Source organism: Pavona decussata, unplaced genomic scaffold (genome assembly GCF_977016875.1).
Source record: "Pavona decussata unplaced genomic scaffold, jaPavDecu1.1 SCAFFOLD_229, whole genome shotgun sequence".
Taxonomy (NCBI): domain Eukaryota; kingdom Metazoa; phylum Cnidaria; class Anthozoa; order Scleractinia; family Agariciidae; genus Pavona; species Pavona decussata.
The window spans coordinates 513,464-527,873 of NW_028145634.1; the positions used below are offsets into that span (position 1 = coordinate 513,464).

The following is a 14,410-nucleotide window of genomic DNA, read 5'->3' on the forward strand; positions in this document are numbered from 1 at the left end:
GATTGTCGTACAGACGACGACGCATGTATACCGACTCGTCGAAACAATGGAGACTGTAGAAGACGGTATATACTCTGCAAATTGCTGCAGTCCTTGAAGGGAGGTGTAGATGTATATGTGTGTACAATTCATCTACACCTCTTTCAATGACTGCAGCAATACTGTCTGGAACAGTTGCAGAAACAATTCTGTTAAAACGGTTTAATCGTTGCAAGCTGTTGCTACCAGTTAACTTTAGGATGCTATATGTTACATGAGAGTCAGTCATGATCAGTCAGTCACTCACCCTGTCAGTAAGTAATTCTGTTAGGCAGGTAGTCAGTCTGTCCTTCAGTCAGCTAGCGAGCAGTCAATCTGTCAGCCACTCAGACAGTCATTCAGTGAGACTGTCAGTTAATTAGTCAGTCCACAATTAGCCACTCAGTCTGTCTGTTTGTCTGTCTTTATGTCCGTTTGCTTGTTAGTCACTGAATCAGCTAGCCAATCGATCGGTCAGTCTTTCAGCCAATTAGTCCATCCTTCCTAAATTCACTCATGAGTTCATTAGTATCTTTGTTTGATGCCTTTTTACAGATGACGAATGCAATCGTTGAGGAATACAAAAGGTACATATTTTGCCCCGTTAACTTTCTCGCCGGACACAGAGTACAAATTTGGATTTAATATTTGTTCTAAAATTTAGAATTTCAAACAATTTTATCCTTGTTTTTATCACAGTGAGATTATAACTGTTCAGGAAGAGGTGGACGCTGTGAAAATGAAGGCACAGAAGGTAACACTTAAAGAGGATAGTCAACTTTTATCGGAAAGAGTTATTTTAAATGAATTAAATAGCAAAACTGCAGAATGGAAGGGAGACGTCTTACAAAAAAAAATTGACATGACTTAAGGGAGACTTTTAAAAGCAGAGGAAACTATGCGCCGTTATTTTGTGATTGTCTTTTTTATCTTTTCCTCCTTTTGTTACAAAAATTGCACCGGTTGTATTACATTGCAATTGAATTTATTCTTAGCTTATAAAACACTTGCTTAAGCAAAACAAACCTAAAGAGTAGGCCTTTTCCGAGTTGTTACGTTTTGAACCTCATTATGAAAGTGAGGCATAATGCAAACTTTTCACATGAACATTAGTTTTGTTTGCATATGAATAAAAACTAATTTCAATAACAAAAGTGATGCACGAAGCCTCGCTTTCATAATGAGGCTCAAATCAACTCGGAAATGGCCTATTGTGGGCCGACTCAAATAAAAATAAAAAAATAAAAATAAATCACTTTATTTAAGTGTCAATGTATTTAGCGCGGAGCACTAATTGGGGACACTTTCCAGATCGAATTGGAATTTAGAATTGTAGGTTTTTGAGGAGAGGGGAAAACCGGAGTACCCGGAGAAAAACATCTCGGAGCAAAGACGAGAACCAACAACAAACTCAACCCACATATGATGCAGAGTCTGGGAATCGAACTCAGGCCATATTGGTGGGAGGTGAGTGCTCTCACCAGTGCTCTATCCCTGCTCCCCTAATGTTATGTTATTCCTTAATGTTATGTATCTTTTTTAATCTTCCAGCTTAATGAACAGAAGGAAGAAAGAAAGAAGTGAGTATTCAAGAAATGATTGGTCGATTTTGATTGGTTTTTGGATTGTAACCTACACTGTAACTGATTTTATCCATTTCAATATTCAAACGAATACAAAACGCATAGTGAAGTGGTTAGCGCATGAACGTGTTTTGTGGAGGAAACAACATTGAAAATGGGAAGGGGGATGAGCTCCGTTGAAACCGGTTCATGGTTTTTAGCCGGGATTGTAGGTTGATCTCTTCATTACTGTGTTGTTTCCTTAGACAAGAAACTTTGCTCGACATTGTCTCTCTTCACCCAGGTGTATAATTAAAAAAATAATTACCGGCAACATACTACTGGGGGTATAAGCCCAAGATGAACTAGCATCCCATCGGGGAGGGGGGAGTAGCAATGCTCCCAGTTGTTTCATGCGACTTTACCTTACTATAATCCAACGACTCTAACTGTAGTTAACATTAACAACATTTTACCTTATTTCTAGAAAGCTGGATTGTGCCCGCGAAGAATTAAATTCGGCGCGTGAAGCGGTGAGTAAAAGTTGTGTTTTAATGTGCACGATTTAGTTCTCATTTCACACAGATGCCTGGCATTGTATAGCATATCAGTTATGAACTTCCAACCATAGGAATCAATTCGGCTTGTCTTTTTATGCGAAGCAATGTGACTTGCAGCTGGAATGTACGCCTACATTATAAGATCTGCTTACTTTCAAAAATCCGTTTAAAAAAATCCTTTGGCAATCATCGTTCGACAATCAACTTTCGTGTTTAACAAACCTTGCATGAAATAAGTGCACTTTGAGTGAACATTCTTAATCTTGGTCGATTCTCTATGCTTTTAGCTTAAATTAATGATAACAAAGTAAACTCTGCTTTGGTGCGCAAACGAAAAACGGAATATTTTGTCAATATCAGGGATTTCCATTTTGTTCTGCAGAATAAAGCTAAGCAAGCGGCTATAGACAGGATTAAAGAGGAAATCCAGGTTTGTTATAATCCATTAATGTAAATTACTACAAGTCGTTCATAACACAATGCACGCTTCAGGAAGGATTTCACTTGCTATTTTGATGAAATGCTCAATATCGTTTCCTCTTTTTGTTAGGGAAAACGGCTGGCCATGTACAAGTCCATCAACGACTTTGAACGAAGAGTTGCGGTTAGTTTTATAAGTGAATCATGTAATGAGACGACAGAAGTCGTGTTAGGAGACGGGTGGGTGGTGCCGGCGAGGCGGGGGGAAGAGTTGTTTTGTCCATAGTTAAGATGGCAGGAATCGGAAAGAACAAGTTGCTGTTTCTAGTCGAATGGATACTCCAAACATGGTTGGACAGCTTATAATGTATATTCAAGAAAAAACTAGTTTCAAACTTAATAGTAAAAAAAAGTCAAAAATCAAAATAGTGTAATTAAGCGTCTGGAACCCGGGTAATTTGCTCCTTGTCTCTTCTCTATATCCACTACACCAACAAGGGCTAGCTTGCAAAATTGAACATTATCACGCCACGAGATCAGTTTCAGCCAATTGGACTCGGATAGAGGTGATGTCATCCAAGGGTGACTCAAAGTGCTTGGACTAGAGGAGGTGAACGTTTAGGGCCAATCCCCCACCCCCATTCCCCTTGGGTTCTTATCACATTAGTGGCAAAAGGTTCATTTGAAACTAGATTCTTATTCAAATTAAAACTGCTTTGATTCCTTACAGGAATTAGAAAAAAAGAAGGCCGAAGTTAAAAGGTAATAGGACATGAATTATTATGTTAACTCGTCATTTAAATTCAGCGCTTCTTAAAAAGTCGCAGATGTGTTTTGAAAACTGCGTTTTTTCCCGTCAAAATTATTTATTAATTATTATTTATACATATAACATAAAGCACAGCCGAAAATTCATGATATGAAATGGTAGTCAACATGTAAGTAGTGCGAATTTCTAAAAACTTTAATTTATTTCTTTAATTTCAGCCAAAATGCTGCGATCGACCGCGAATTCGCGATATGGCGGCTTGAGGTAAAGATTTATAAGTACCTGATTCAAATTTCTTCCTGGGCGACTTGATGCGAATTTGTCTCCTTCCAAAAGGTTATACTATCGTGCAGAATGTTTTTTGTCCCGATGATTGTTCAGGGCTTTCTATAGATCTTTTTCTATCGTAAGTAAACTTTTCCCAAACTTCTGTGCAGGACCTGAGACTCTTAACAAGAAGTTCGTTCTCCATTTGTGTGTGTAAGTGAGCAAGATGGCGGTTGTGTTTTTAAACCATGAAGAACCTCCGAACTTTAATTAACCCATTAATCATTTTTGTTTTCAGATGAAGATCAAGATCAATGATAAAGAAAAGTAAGTGTTGAGTTTCAGACAGTAAATTTGTATTATTTAAATTATTCTCAGGGTATCCAAATTAATCGCGTTTGTTTTTGCGATAAAGGCCATTCCTGAGATGCTTTGAACCTCGTTATGGAAGCGAGCTCCGTTCTGTTATTAAAATTAGTTTTCATTCATATTTTCACATGAAGTGCTTTGCACTTTGACTCGCTTTCACAATGAAGCTCAAAGCAACTCGGAAATTAACGGGCTACTCATCTACGTCTGCCATGCTTTCCATTTTTAGGAAGGGGGCTTTATTTCATATGATGCAAAAATATAGAGCACGAGTAGTAGTAACTGAAATAATTTATATAAAGCTGTCAGGTTTTATAATTGTACCGTTCCAATTCTAGTGATGTTTATAAACAGACCAAATCTTGCTCGATTTAGAAGTCAACCTTCTGAGCCTTAATACTGATTACCGTCTAATTTCTCCTTACTATGCTACTGGTTGACCAAATCTATAAGTCAACGAGAATAGATGTAATGATCCCCAAAGATAAATATTTTGATGTCTACCGACATTCTTCCAATTAGTATCATAAGGATTATGTAGAGAACAGTAGGGAGAATCTGTATTTTGATATTGGGCTTGTCTGTCAGTACCAGAGTCACACTTCACGTCCCGCCCAGGGACCATTCGATAAAAAATAGCTCTTAGCGTTCTGACCTTTCGGCGGGGGGGGGGGGGGGAGGGGTTGGGTATTGGTGTTTACGTTTTTTCAAAGGTACACACTGATGAAGTGTACGGCGTTTCAATCCTGCCCTAACTTGAAACAGTCTTTCAGAGTTGATTAACTTTAATCTGTTTAAAAAGCGTAAAAAAAAAGCAAAGCCAATTAACCACCCAGAGCATGGTTAGCATGTGGGACAAGCAGCAAATGAATTAATCGTGTTCTACATCGTAGCGCGAATTTTTGAATAACTTCTCCGTTCCGCATCCATGATATTAATCTTGTAATAACCTCAAAAGTTTTCGGATCACATGAAACACAAAGCGGAAGCTACTTCCCAACTCTTTGTTGACTTCGGCTGCTTCGATTAAAATTATATATCCATTTTTTTTGTCTACAGCCAAATTGATGCCGTCCGTGAGAGAATTTTAGTCCTCCAGGCCCAAGTAAGTTTGATCATTGAAAACTGTTACAATTAGAAACTAAATTATAAACTAAAAGTAAAAGTTTCATTGTGATTTGTTGTTATAAAACGCACCCAAAGAAGTGACAATATTTTTTAAGCACGACTAAGTGTAGGGTGAGACACGAGTAACAGGCAATTGTTTTTACTTCCTTTTTGAGTGCTCTCGTCTCTGCCTTGTGTGTTTTACAACAGAAGTAAGCACCGTTAAGTTTTTTTATTTGTTTTATAATATAGAGCTTTACTTACCATTGTGAGAAATCTACTTTGATTCGCGAGGAATCGAAGCATGTTTTTCTCCGTTTGTGTGTGTGCGGAATGGCGCCAGGAAACATGATCGATTGCGTCAGCGCACTATGTGTTTTGTACAAATTATTTTTGAAGTGCAGCTGAACTCCAATAAAACAAGAACCGCTAAATTATTCTTACTTATTCTGGGGCATATATACGATTTTGATACAGAGAGAATCCGCCTTCACAAGTGTTGCAGATTTTTTGTAGCTCCTCCGTCTATCTTTCCCTTGCGTTATTTTACTCTATAACAACGTGTTTATTTCCTGAACAAGCAAATAGGTCGTTAAGGAGGTTCCGACACGTTTTTTTCTGTTTTTACATACCAACCGACCATGTTTACAGTGTTAACGTTTTTAATGTTGTTACAATGTACAAACATATATTTGGAAAGAAACTCCTTATATCATCTTTGTGTTAACGCGATCCCTGCCCGACTAGCACAATGTTTAGATCTCTGGTTACATCCGAAGATTGAAGAGTGTGTTTTCAACTTGGTGTCGCCAAACCAAAACCAAAGTAATTACTCTGTCCAATCACAATGGGCGCAAATAGTGTAATAAACCAATCGGTGAACCAATCAGAATTCGAAGCAAATACCCAGCACATTCAAGTAACCGGCGCCAAGGGGGGGAAAACGCGTATGCCGTGTGAGCAAGTATTGGTCAGTTTGTTTTGCTTCTCATTGGTTGAGAAAGTGGCGCGACTTTTGTTAACCAATCATCGTGCGTAGTGAAGCAAACGCAAAATTACTTTCAAGTGAGATGACATTCAACTGAAAACCTCCCTATAAGACAGTAGAGGATCTCAATTGACTTTGCCTTTTAATGATAGTTTTGCTTTGTTTGTTGTTTTTAATTTGTAACACTGTTTGTTCTCAGCATATGTAAAGAAGAGCCTTCTTATATCAACACCGTCAGCATATCCACTTTGTCATGACGATCACTTTATTTTGGCTCAAAACAAAACTTTGTGAATTAATTTGTTTTCTTATAACATCTTTCATCCACGCGCGTCGTTAATACGGCAAAATTTGTGTGGCGTATTGCGTATTGGTGGTCGCATCACTGACGCTTTCGATTGTGTATACATCTCAGTTTAATTCGTTTTCTTTTCTTTTAGAACACTGAAGTAAAGAAGAAGCCTGGGTTTTTCCGAAAACTTTTCCGCCGTCTGTTCAAGTGTCGCTCAAATAACTGACTTGTTCACAATTTAAATGTCTGTAAATAGATTCTACCATTGTTAACTCCAACAAAACTGAAAACGATTTATTTTGCAACTATTTTTTTTTATGCGCGTATGGTTGTAAAAAAAGAGGAAGAGACTGTGAGATGTTTGCTAAATAAATGAATGATTTTTGACAAAAAAATTGTGTTGCAAGGTCAATTCTCACTTTTCAGCATTACTGTTACAAGCTAGCAGTCATTGTGACCCCTGTTTATTTTTATTTCATTTTACATTACTTTCTTTAAAAAAATTTTCGTAGAGCCAGCAGGCATGAGATAATTTTATGAAAGTTACGACATTTTTCAAAGTTCCATTTTCAGTACAGGAAACTCGCTAGTGGGGCCCGAGGCGGAGCAAAATTAATGAATTTGTCGGGCCGTACGTGAATCGCTTGGGAGCTAAGCCGCGCCAATTCGAGCGAAAAATACTGATTTGCTGCCGCGCTAATTCGAGCGAAAAATACTGATTTGCTGCCGCAGCGAGGGAGCCTGAAGCGACCGAGCAAGGAGGCACTCTAATCGGTACAGAAATATATTTATGGGACCTTGCGAGTGCTTGCAAAATGCAAAGGATTGTGGTCGCGCAAAGATCAAAGGAACAAAACATTGTGGTTAATTTTGTGGACATCACTATGCACGCGCCTCTCTGCTTGGCTCGTCGGACTTTTCGGATCGACTGAAGGAATCGAGAGTATTTTCTCGTTTGTAATGCTCCTTATTTTACGGAATGCTTCTACTTCGTTTATATTTTCTTAACTGCATCGCTTTTAATTTTAGAACGCAATATATTGGCATTTAAGGTTAAGGTATATCCTCGAGGTAAGAATAAATGAAGGCAAGTTCTTGATTTAAACTTGAATTGGAAGCCAAGCCACAACAGCTTGAGATCATTTCTGCCGAAATACTACGCTTATTGGTCAAAGGATTTTATTCTGTCTTTGCTATAGGCCACCCAATGAAGACCCAAGTTGGATGGATGTATTCGATAATTTTCTGCATGAAGTTTGTGATCAGTTCGACGATATGGTAATTTTGGGTGACTTTAATTCGACAGACATCCTCTGGGACTCCTTTGACAGCGCTTCGGGTCTTTATTGAGTCCCTTCACGACCACCTCTTGACCTGCACAACTCAATAAAAAACCCACTCGTGGCAACAACATACTTGACCTTGTAATCACAAGCATGCCGAACCGTGTCAATGTAACCAACATATTATCTCCAAAAAACAGGGGTTTTTACAGACCACAGCGTCATTATTTGCCAGTTTAACGCTTAAAAGCCCCATCAAAAACCCTGAGATTTGTCTACGATTATGCAAAAGGCGACTTTGAGGGCCTGCTTACGGCTCTGTCAGCAATTAACCTCTTTTTGATCATAGCCAATGACGATATAAATACTGGCTGGCATCAATGGAAAGACACGTTTCTTGTAGCGGTCTCTGACTATATACAAACCGAGAGGCTCAAAGGACGAAATCCCATACCTTGGATGTCTGGTGCCATACTTAATTCTATCAAGTAAAAAGGAATCTATAAAATAAAAGCTGAAACTATCTCCCTGGAGCCACAGAAGGGAGAAGTTACAAAACTTGCGCAAAACAGTTAAGCGCATGCTGTGGAACAGCCGTGATGAGTTTCTTGGTTCCGTCGAGTCCAACCTCAACACAAAACCAAAGCGTTTCTGGCCTATATTGAAGCTGAATTCCAAATTGCGTACAATTCCTGATTGAGTTTCGACGCCAATATCAGCCAGTGCATCCGCTGACCCAGGTAATCGTACGCCATTAAGATCTTCAGCTGAAAATCCTCGGGAAATAGGGCTCATCTCCGGTGTAACATAATTCATTCCTCACAGCTGACATAAAAGAAAGGAAACAAAACATCAAAAAAATAATAATAATAAAAATAACTCTGACAATAGTCCATAAAACAAAGAAAAAAAAATAACTTATATGACACCGCGGATAACGCTGAAAAAGCTACTCTATTTACAGTAACTCCTACTTCGCATCAGTTTTCGCCCATGACACCCCCTCCCCCACCCCCCACCCTCCCTTCATCTGAAAGCGCTGCCAATGCACCAGCCTCTCCTGATATGTGGGAATAAACGCTCACGGTTAGCGAAGTCCAATACGTGGTCGAAGCCCTTGATGTCACGAAGGCCACAGGACCTGATAAAATCCCAGCGAAACTTCTTAAGGAAACAGCCTCTGTAATTGCAGCATCTCTTTGTAAGCTGTTTAACAAGTCATTAAGCACTGGTTCTTTCCCGCAGAACTGGAAGGAAGCTAGCCTTGTTCCTGCCGTGTTTCTAAAAAGGGTGAGGCCGAATGCACAGAGAATTACAGGCCCCTCTTCTTACCGTCACTGGTATCCAAAGTCTTGGAGCGATGTGTATTTAACACTTCAAAGATAGAGTGTGCGGGGTGGTAAGAGATTGTCAACATGGATTCATTAGAGGGAAATCATGCACCTCCAACGTGGGCTCCCTACTAGACGACCGAAAACAGGTGGACATGATCTATATGGATATCAGTCTAAGGCCTTCACGGATAAGGTGAACCACGGTTGCCTCCTGCAAAAGTTTCGCGAGTTCGGAATTTGAGGCAGCCCTGCTCTTGCAGTGATTGAACTCTTACCTGATGGGTCGCTACCAACGTGTAACAGTGCTGGGTGAGGCCTCGGATCCTCTGCCTGTCAGCTCCGAAGGGCCTCAGGGCTCCATTTTATGCCCGATATTATTTCTTGTCTATGTAAATAGCCTGCTCGATTCGGTCCTGACGAATCGAGCAGGCACGCTGGCAGTGAAGAACGGATATTTTTTCCCAGGAACGTTAAAGAGTAACGAAGATTGACGTTGGGACTGCCAGCTAGTAGTAGGGACCTTAAGCAGCGACGACGACGACGTCAACGAAAACGTCAGAAAACAATAGTTTAAATTAGCAAAACACTGGCTCTGCACGTGCGTTACACACTTTGGTACATTTCTTTGCCGTCCTCTGCAAAACAACAGCGTGAAATGACCAAATTTAAGGTTTTATGGAGAACGTGAACGCATGTTGATTAATTTTCGTTTCTCTTTCTAAACTTTAAAGGCGCCCCTACGACGTTAGCTCCTCGATAGTTCGGCTACATTACACAAACCGAGAGAGTATAAATCATCGCAAATTTATTCAGAAGACGCGGAGGTAATTTTTTAAGTTTCGTTTTCGTCGGCGTCGTCGTCGTCTCTGCTTAAGGTCCCTAGTATTGGAGGGCCCACGCCGGAAACCATTTGTTTCTTTTCTTGTAGGTTTTTTGCAGGCCGACCAAGTTTCTTGGGAAAAGGCGGGCTGACTGGTTGATAATTGTCTGGATGACCGTTACGTTAGGAGTGCAATTTTCAGTGAACACGAATCTTAAGCCGGCGACACACCTGGCGATTTTATTCGCCGATCGCGGCGAATTTTATCGCCAGCGAAAATCGCAAGCGATTTTCTCCACCGATTGACACGGACATACCTGGTGATTTTTTTCGCCGATCTAGGCGATGTGGCACTTTAACCTTGTTCCCGAGCTCCATCTAGGGGCGTTTGAAAAGTCATTTGATAAAATCACCCAACCTGATTAGTTGAATTTACTGGCGATGAGCGTAAAAAATCGCGGGAACGGGCACACTTGGTGAATTTTATCACCGATATCTGACATGCCAGATATCTGCGATTTTATACGCCGATCGCGGCGATCGGCGAAACTCGCAATCGCTGCACCGGGTGATTTTCGCCGATCGGCGTATAAAATCGCCAGGTGTGTCCCTGGCTTTAGACATACGAGTATGATTTTAGGGAATAGGCACTAGTCTGAACGTAGAGTCTATTTTGGTGCCCGAGCATAAAACTCGGCCCCGTGCAGGGGCATGGGAACTTCTTCAACGGGTAGGACTAGGGCACTCATCCTTAGCACAGTCACTGGTCTGAAAAGGGTTTTGTCATTTCCCGCCCTTTTTCCCCGTGCGGGGGCGACGACAACCGGAAGTCAAATTTACTTCCAATCCACGTTTCCCGCCGACATGGTCAGCCGTCGCGACTCGGCGCCGACTTTGTTTTGCTTATTTTGACGTCGCCTGTAAAACGTGAGTTTCGCCTTTATGATTTTTTGTTATTTTATATGATTTTGCCCTTGAGCAATGTTTTGTACTTTATTGATGCTTAAAATATTGGTATATCGTTTTGGCGATTGTCAAGTATTAACAGTCATTTTTTTAACTTTTTAGCTTCTAGCGTTAAGATGGCTACCAAAAAACAACCTGTAATGGAATGGACGATGACCACGACATTCTTCTGTTGCGTGAAATGATTGCTAGCAAATTGTTTCAGTTCAAGAGAGGCAAGTCCAGACCGTGGCAAAATCTCGGAGTCAATCCAGGAAAGATTGAACAAGCACGATAATCGACTCTGAACTCTGCCAAACATTCGGCTTCGGTGATGTCTGCAAGATCAAGTCTTGCATACGAACAGTGCGGAAAATTTGGGTTCTTGGAACGGCAGCCCTCCCACAAGACCAAGACTGAATTCCTCGTCAGAAATTATTTTACCATCATACGCTAGTAACAACATCTCTGTTGTTTCACGAAGAGACATTTTTCACAGAGGTTTTCTCAAGCTTTCGAGGCAGTTTTCATTTTTTTTTCAGACGTTTTTACTAAATCGAGTTTCTTGTTTCTCGTAAGGCTCGTTTCAGATTCATTTTTCCTGGAAACAATTAGCTAAAGCCACAGAAAAAGCCCCCGCTGGACCATGTCGCTACAAAGACGAATTAACTCAAAACAATGGCAACATGCCTAATTCAATGGTGAAAAGATCGTTTGACTCTTTTGTATGCGGTTCCTTTAAGCACTGTAGAAATTTAAATTGCAATGTTATGCACCTTTTTATTTGAGTGCTACGAAGCAAAAACGTTTTTCTCGCTATTTACTCAAAAGATATTTCATTATAGCTGAAGAATTAAGATGGTTGATCTGTCCGAGTCAAAGTTTGATGTCTGCTTTGTTTTGTTTTGTTCATAAATTTAAGGGATATGCCCTGTAGAAAACCGAAAAAAGTTAGAAATGATTGCAGGTATGCATAAATTTAGGTAACATATATGCAAGTTTTAACCAAAACTTCTTGCTTTATCAGTTAAAGGAAATAAAATAAGTACTTATTTACCCAAAAGGTTATCTGCTGTTTCGAAAAGTGGGCTTCATGTACCCTAATCTCAGAAAGAGAGTTACTGACAAAACGAACGGCATGTTATGCTTTCAATAAAATCTAAGTTGTTCTTTGAACGATAGCACAAGACTTCCGCTATCCTGGCATGGCAAGTTTTTCTACAACTTTTTCTTGCTCGTGGGTAAGAGGTGAGCAAGCGTTCGTTGATGACTTTGAAAGGCTATGTATGTTTGTTCACATCTACAAGTTTTCCTGGGTCGCGGCATCAGTACTAGTCTTTTACAAATGACCGAGCAAATTTCTCTATCAAGCAACTTTGTCCATAAATCGGCGTCTTTTTGAAGAAGACTTGCTACAGAAAATTCTCCAAACTTCTTCATAGCCAGAGTTGTGATAATATAAATACCGGTTAAGGAAACATGCTGTTCAATCCTGACACGACTGTATTGCCATTTTCTTTTTTTTTTACAACGGAAACTTACCGAGGAAATATCTCACAACTTTTAAAGACTAAACATTAAAAAATGCCGAGAAAGTGTTTCCTGTGTTAAAATTGGAAATTTCATCAGTGCGCGAAGCGCACGCATTGAAATTATAATTTCACGAGCAAACCGAAATAAGATATAATAGCGTATTCTCCCCGTTTTCCCACCAATTCGAGCCATTTCAAAGTCAAATCGAGGCTATAGAGCCTCGCATCCGTGTTCTCCCCTTTCATTTTCCAAAATCGGTGAGCACAAGGGAGCGGAAGAAGACGAGTTGAGACGTAGGATAGGAAACAAAATAACTTTATTGTTATGTAGTAACCACTTTGCACGTGAAAAACGAATGCACTACATTGATAATAAACAATGAAGTGATAAACGCAACAATTATGGAGTACAAACGTGTGCTCAAACATTCCCAAAGAGTGGAATATCGTAACTATCAAAAAATGCATGACATACAGCTTGAATATGAAAAACTACAACATTGATCAAGTCACTGTAAGTCTCCATTAGGCCTCTTCCAAGGGTCTTGACTGTCACTACACATCCTAGTTGTGCTTAGCACCTGGAAGGAGGAAGCAAACCGAAATAAGATTTTGTCTCTTAAATCCCTAATAGGGAACATCAATGGGTGGGACAGGGTGGGACGCTATTATATCTTATTTCGGTTTGCTCGTGAAATTATAATTTCAATGCGTGCCCTTCGCGCACTGATGAAATTTCCAATTTCACTTCACAAACCTCAATAAGATATAATAGCGTATGTTCAAAGCACCTAACCTTCCTGGAGCACCGTGGCCTGGAAGGCATCCTGTCCTGTCCCCTCAGAGACAATATCCCTTAAATAGTGTCTTCTGAAAGTGGACTCTTTCTTCCACTTTGCCAGGTTCATTATCTCCTGACATGAGAGCCCTTTAGCTTTGGCCTTAGAGGTTGAAGCACCTCTGGTTGAATGAGCTCGAAACTCAGAGGTGTCAACCCCTGATTCTTTCATCATTTGTACTAACCACCCAGCAATTGTACAAGGAACTACCTCCTTATGTGGCTTGATATAGCTCAACAGTAGCTGATTTTTATTGCAATCAGAGCGCCATCCTTTAGTGCGTTCTAAAGAACAATTTATGGTTGAAACAGCACATAAGTCAGGGTTAGTGTCAAAGGCAGTGAATGTCAACTTAAGGGGACACTGACCTTTCTTCCTAGATTGTGTTAACCGACCAAGCTCAAAGACTATGCAGCTCTCTTTTACTGTCATGTATCTTAAATCAAGAGCCCGAAGGTCAGAGGATCTGCCTGCTGAAGCAAGAGCAAGCAGCATACTCAGCTTAAGGGTCAACTGTTTGTCCGAAAGGTTGGCATCACATCCTAGAGTGCAAATATGATCTAGCACCCTATCAACATCCCACATCACCACATACCTTGGTTGTGGTGGCCTGGCATTGAAACATGCGTTCAATACTTCTCCTTTTCATCTTGACCGTCACTTTCGACTAGAAACAATAAACTACAAGAACAATATAGGCTGAACAAAAGACTCTTGAACTCGAAGCAGACGTACTGAACCAATTTCTAAAGAGAAGAGAAATTTCCCGCCAACAGAGCGCGAAAGGTCAATTCTGTATGACGTAATTAGTTAATTTGTAACACATTGTCACGCTAATCAGTCACGTTGCCAACAACGCCGTAAAAAGTCTACAAAACCGGGTAATTTTTTACAATTTTGCGAGATCTTTTTCAATGCACACAAATTCAGTGAAAAAATTTGTTGGCATTTTCGTCATTTACTCCATTTTGAACGGCGTTGGATCAGTGAGTTCCTTGTCACTTATTGAGTTATTCTGGGCCCAGCGAAAAGCTGCGCGTAAAAATGTTAAAAACTTTAGAGCCTAGAGCTCTCTAGAAGCGCTTAAGAGTTCTTAATCGAAATAGCTTGGTTAGAAGCGGTGAAATCCATTGATTTTACGTAATTTGACAAAAATACCGGACTGCCGGTCATTTAGTGATTTGAAAACCTTGACCGGCAGTCGAGTCGAGCGTGCAGAAACTAAGTGTCACTTCAGTCGCTCGCTGTTCTGAGCCCAGCGAAAAGCTGCGCGTCAACTTTAGAGCCGTAGCGCTCTCTAGAAGC

The 14,410-nt window shown here is 40.3% G+C and overlaps 1 protein-coding gene across 2 annotated transcripts in view; it reads left to right on the top strand.

Moving 5' to 3' along the window:
• LOC146458751 (uncharacterized) overlaps window positions 1-11,250 on the top strand; it is a 19,647-nt gene extending 8,397 nt beyond the window's left edge. For both annotated transcript variants that reach the window (XM_085090327.1, XM_085090328.1), the window contains exons 10-20: window positions 574-605; window positions 718-772; window positions 1,570-1,598; window positions 2,068-2,113; window positions 2,523-2,570; window positions 2,691-2,744; window positions 3,291-3,322; window positions 3,548-3,593; window positions 3,895-3,923; window positions 5,025-5,070; window positions 6,501-11,250. In XM_085090327.1, the coding sequence (XP_084946453.1) occupies window positions 574-605; window positions 718-772; window positions 1,570-1,598; window positions 2,068-2,113; window positions 2,523-2,570; window positions 2,691-2,744; window positions 3,291-3,322; window positions 3,548-3,593; window positions 3,895-3,923; window positions 5,025-5,070; window positions 6,501-6,578 (495 nt within the window). In that variant the 3' untranslated portion in view covers window positions 6,579-11,250. The remainder of the gene's footprint in view (window positions 1-573; window positions 606-717; window positions 773-1,569; window positions 1,599-2,067; window positions 2,114-2,522; window positions 2,571-2,690; window positions 2,745-3,290; window positions 3,323-3,547; window positions 3,594-3,894; window positions 3,924-5,024; window positions 5,071-6,500) is intronic.
• Window positions 11,251-14,410: the final 3,160 nt, after the last annotated feature.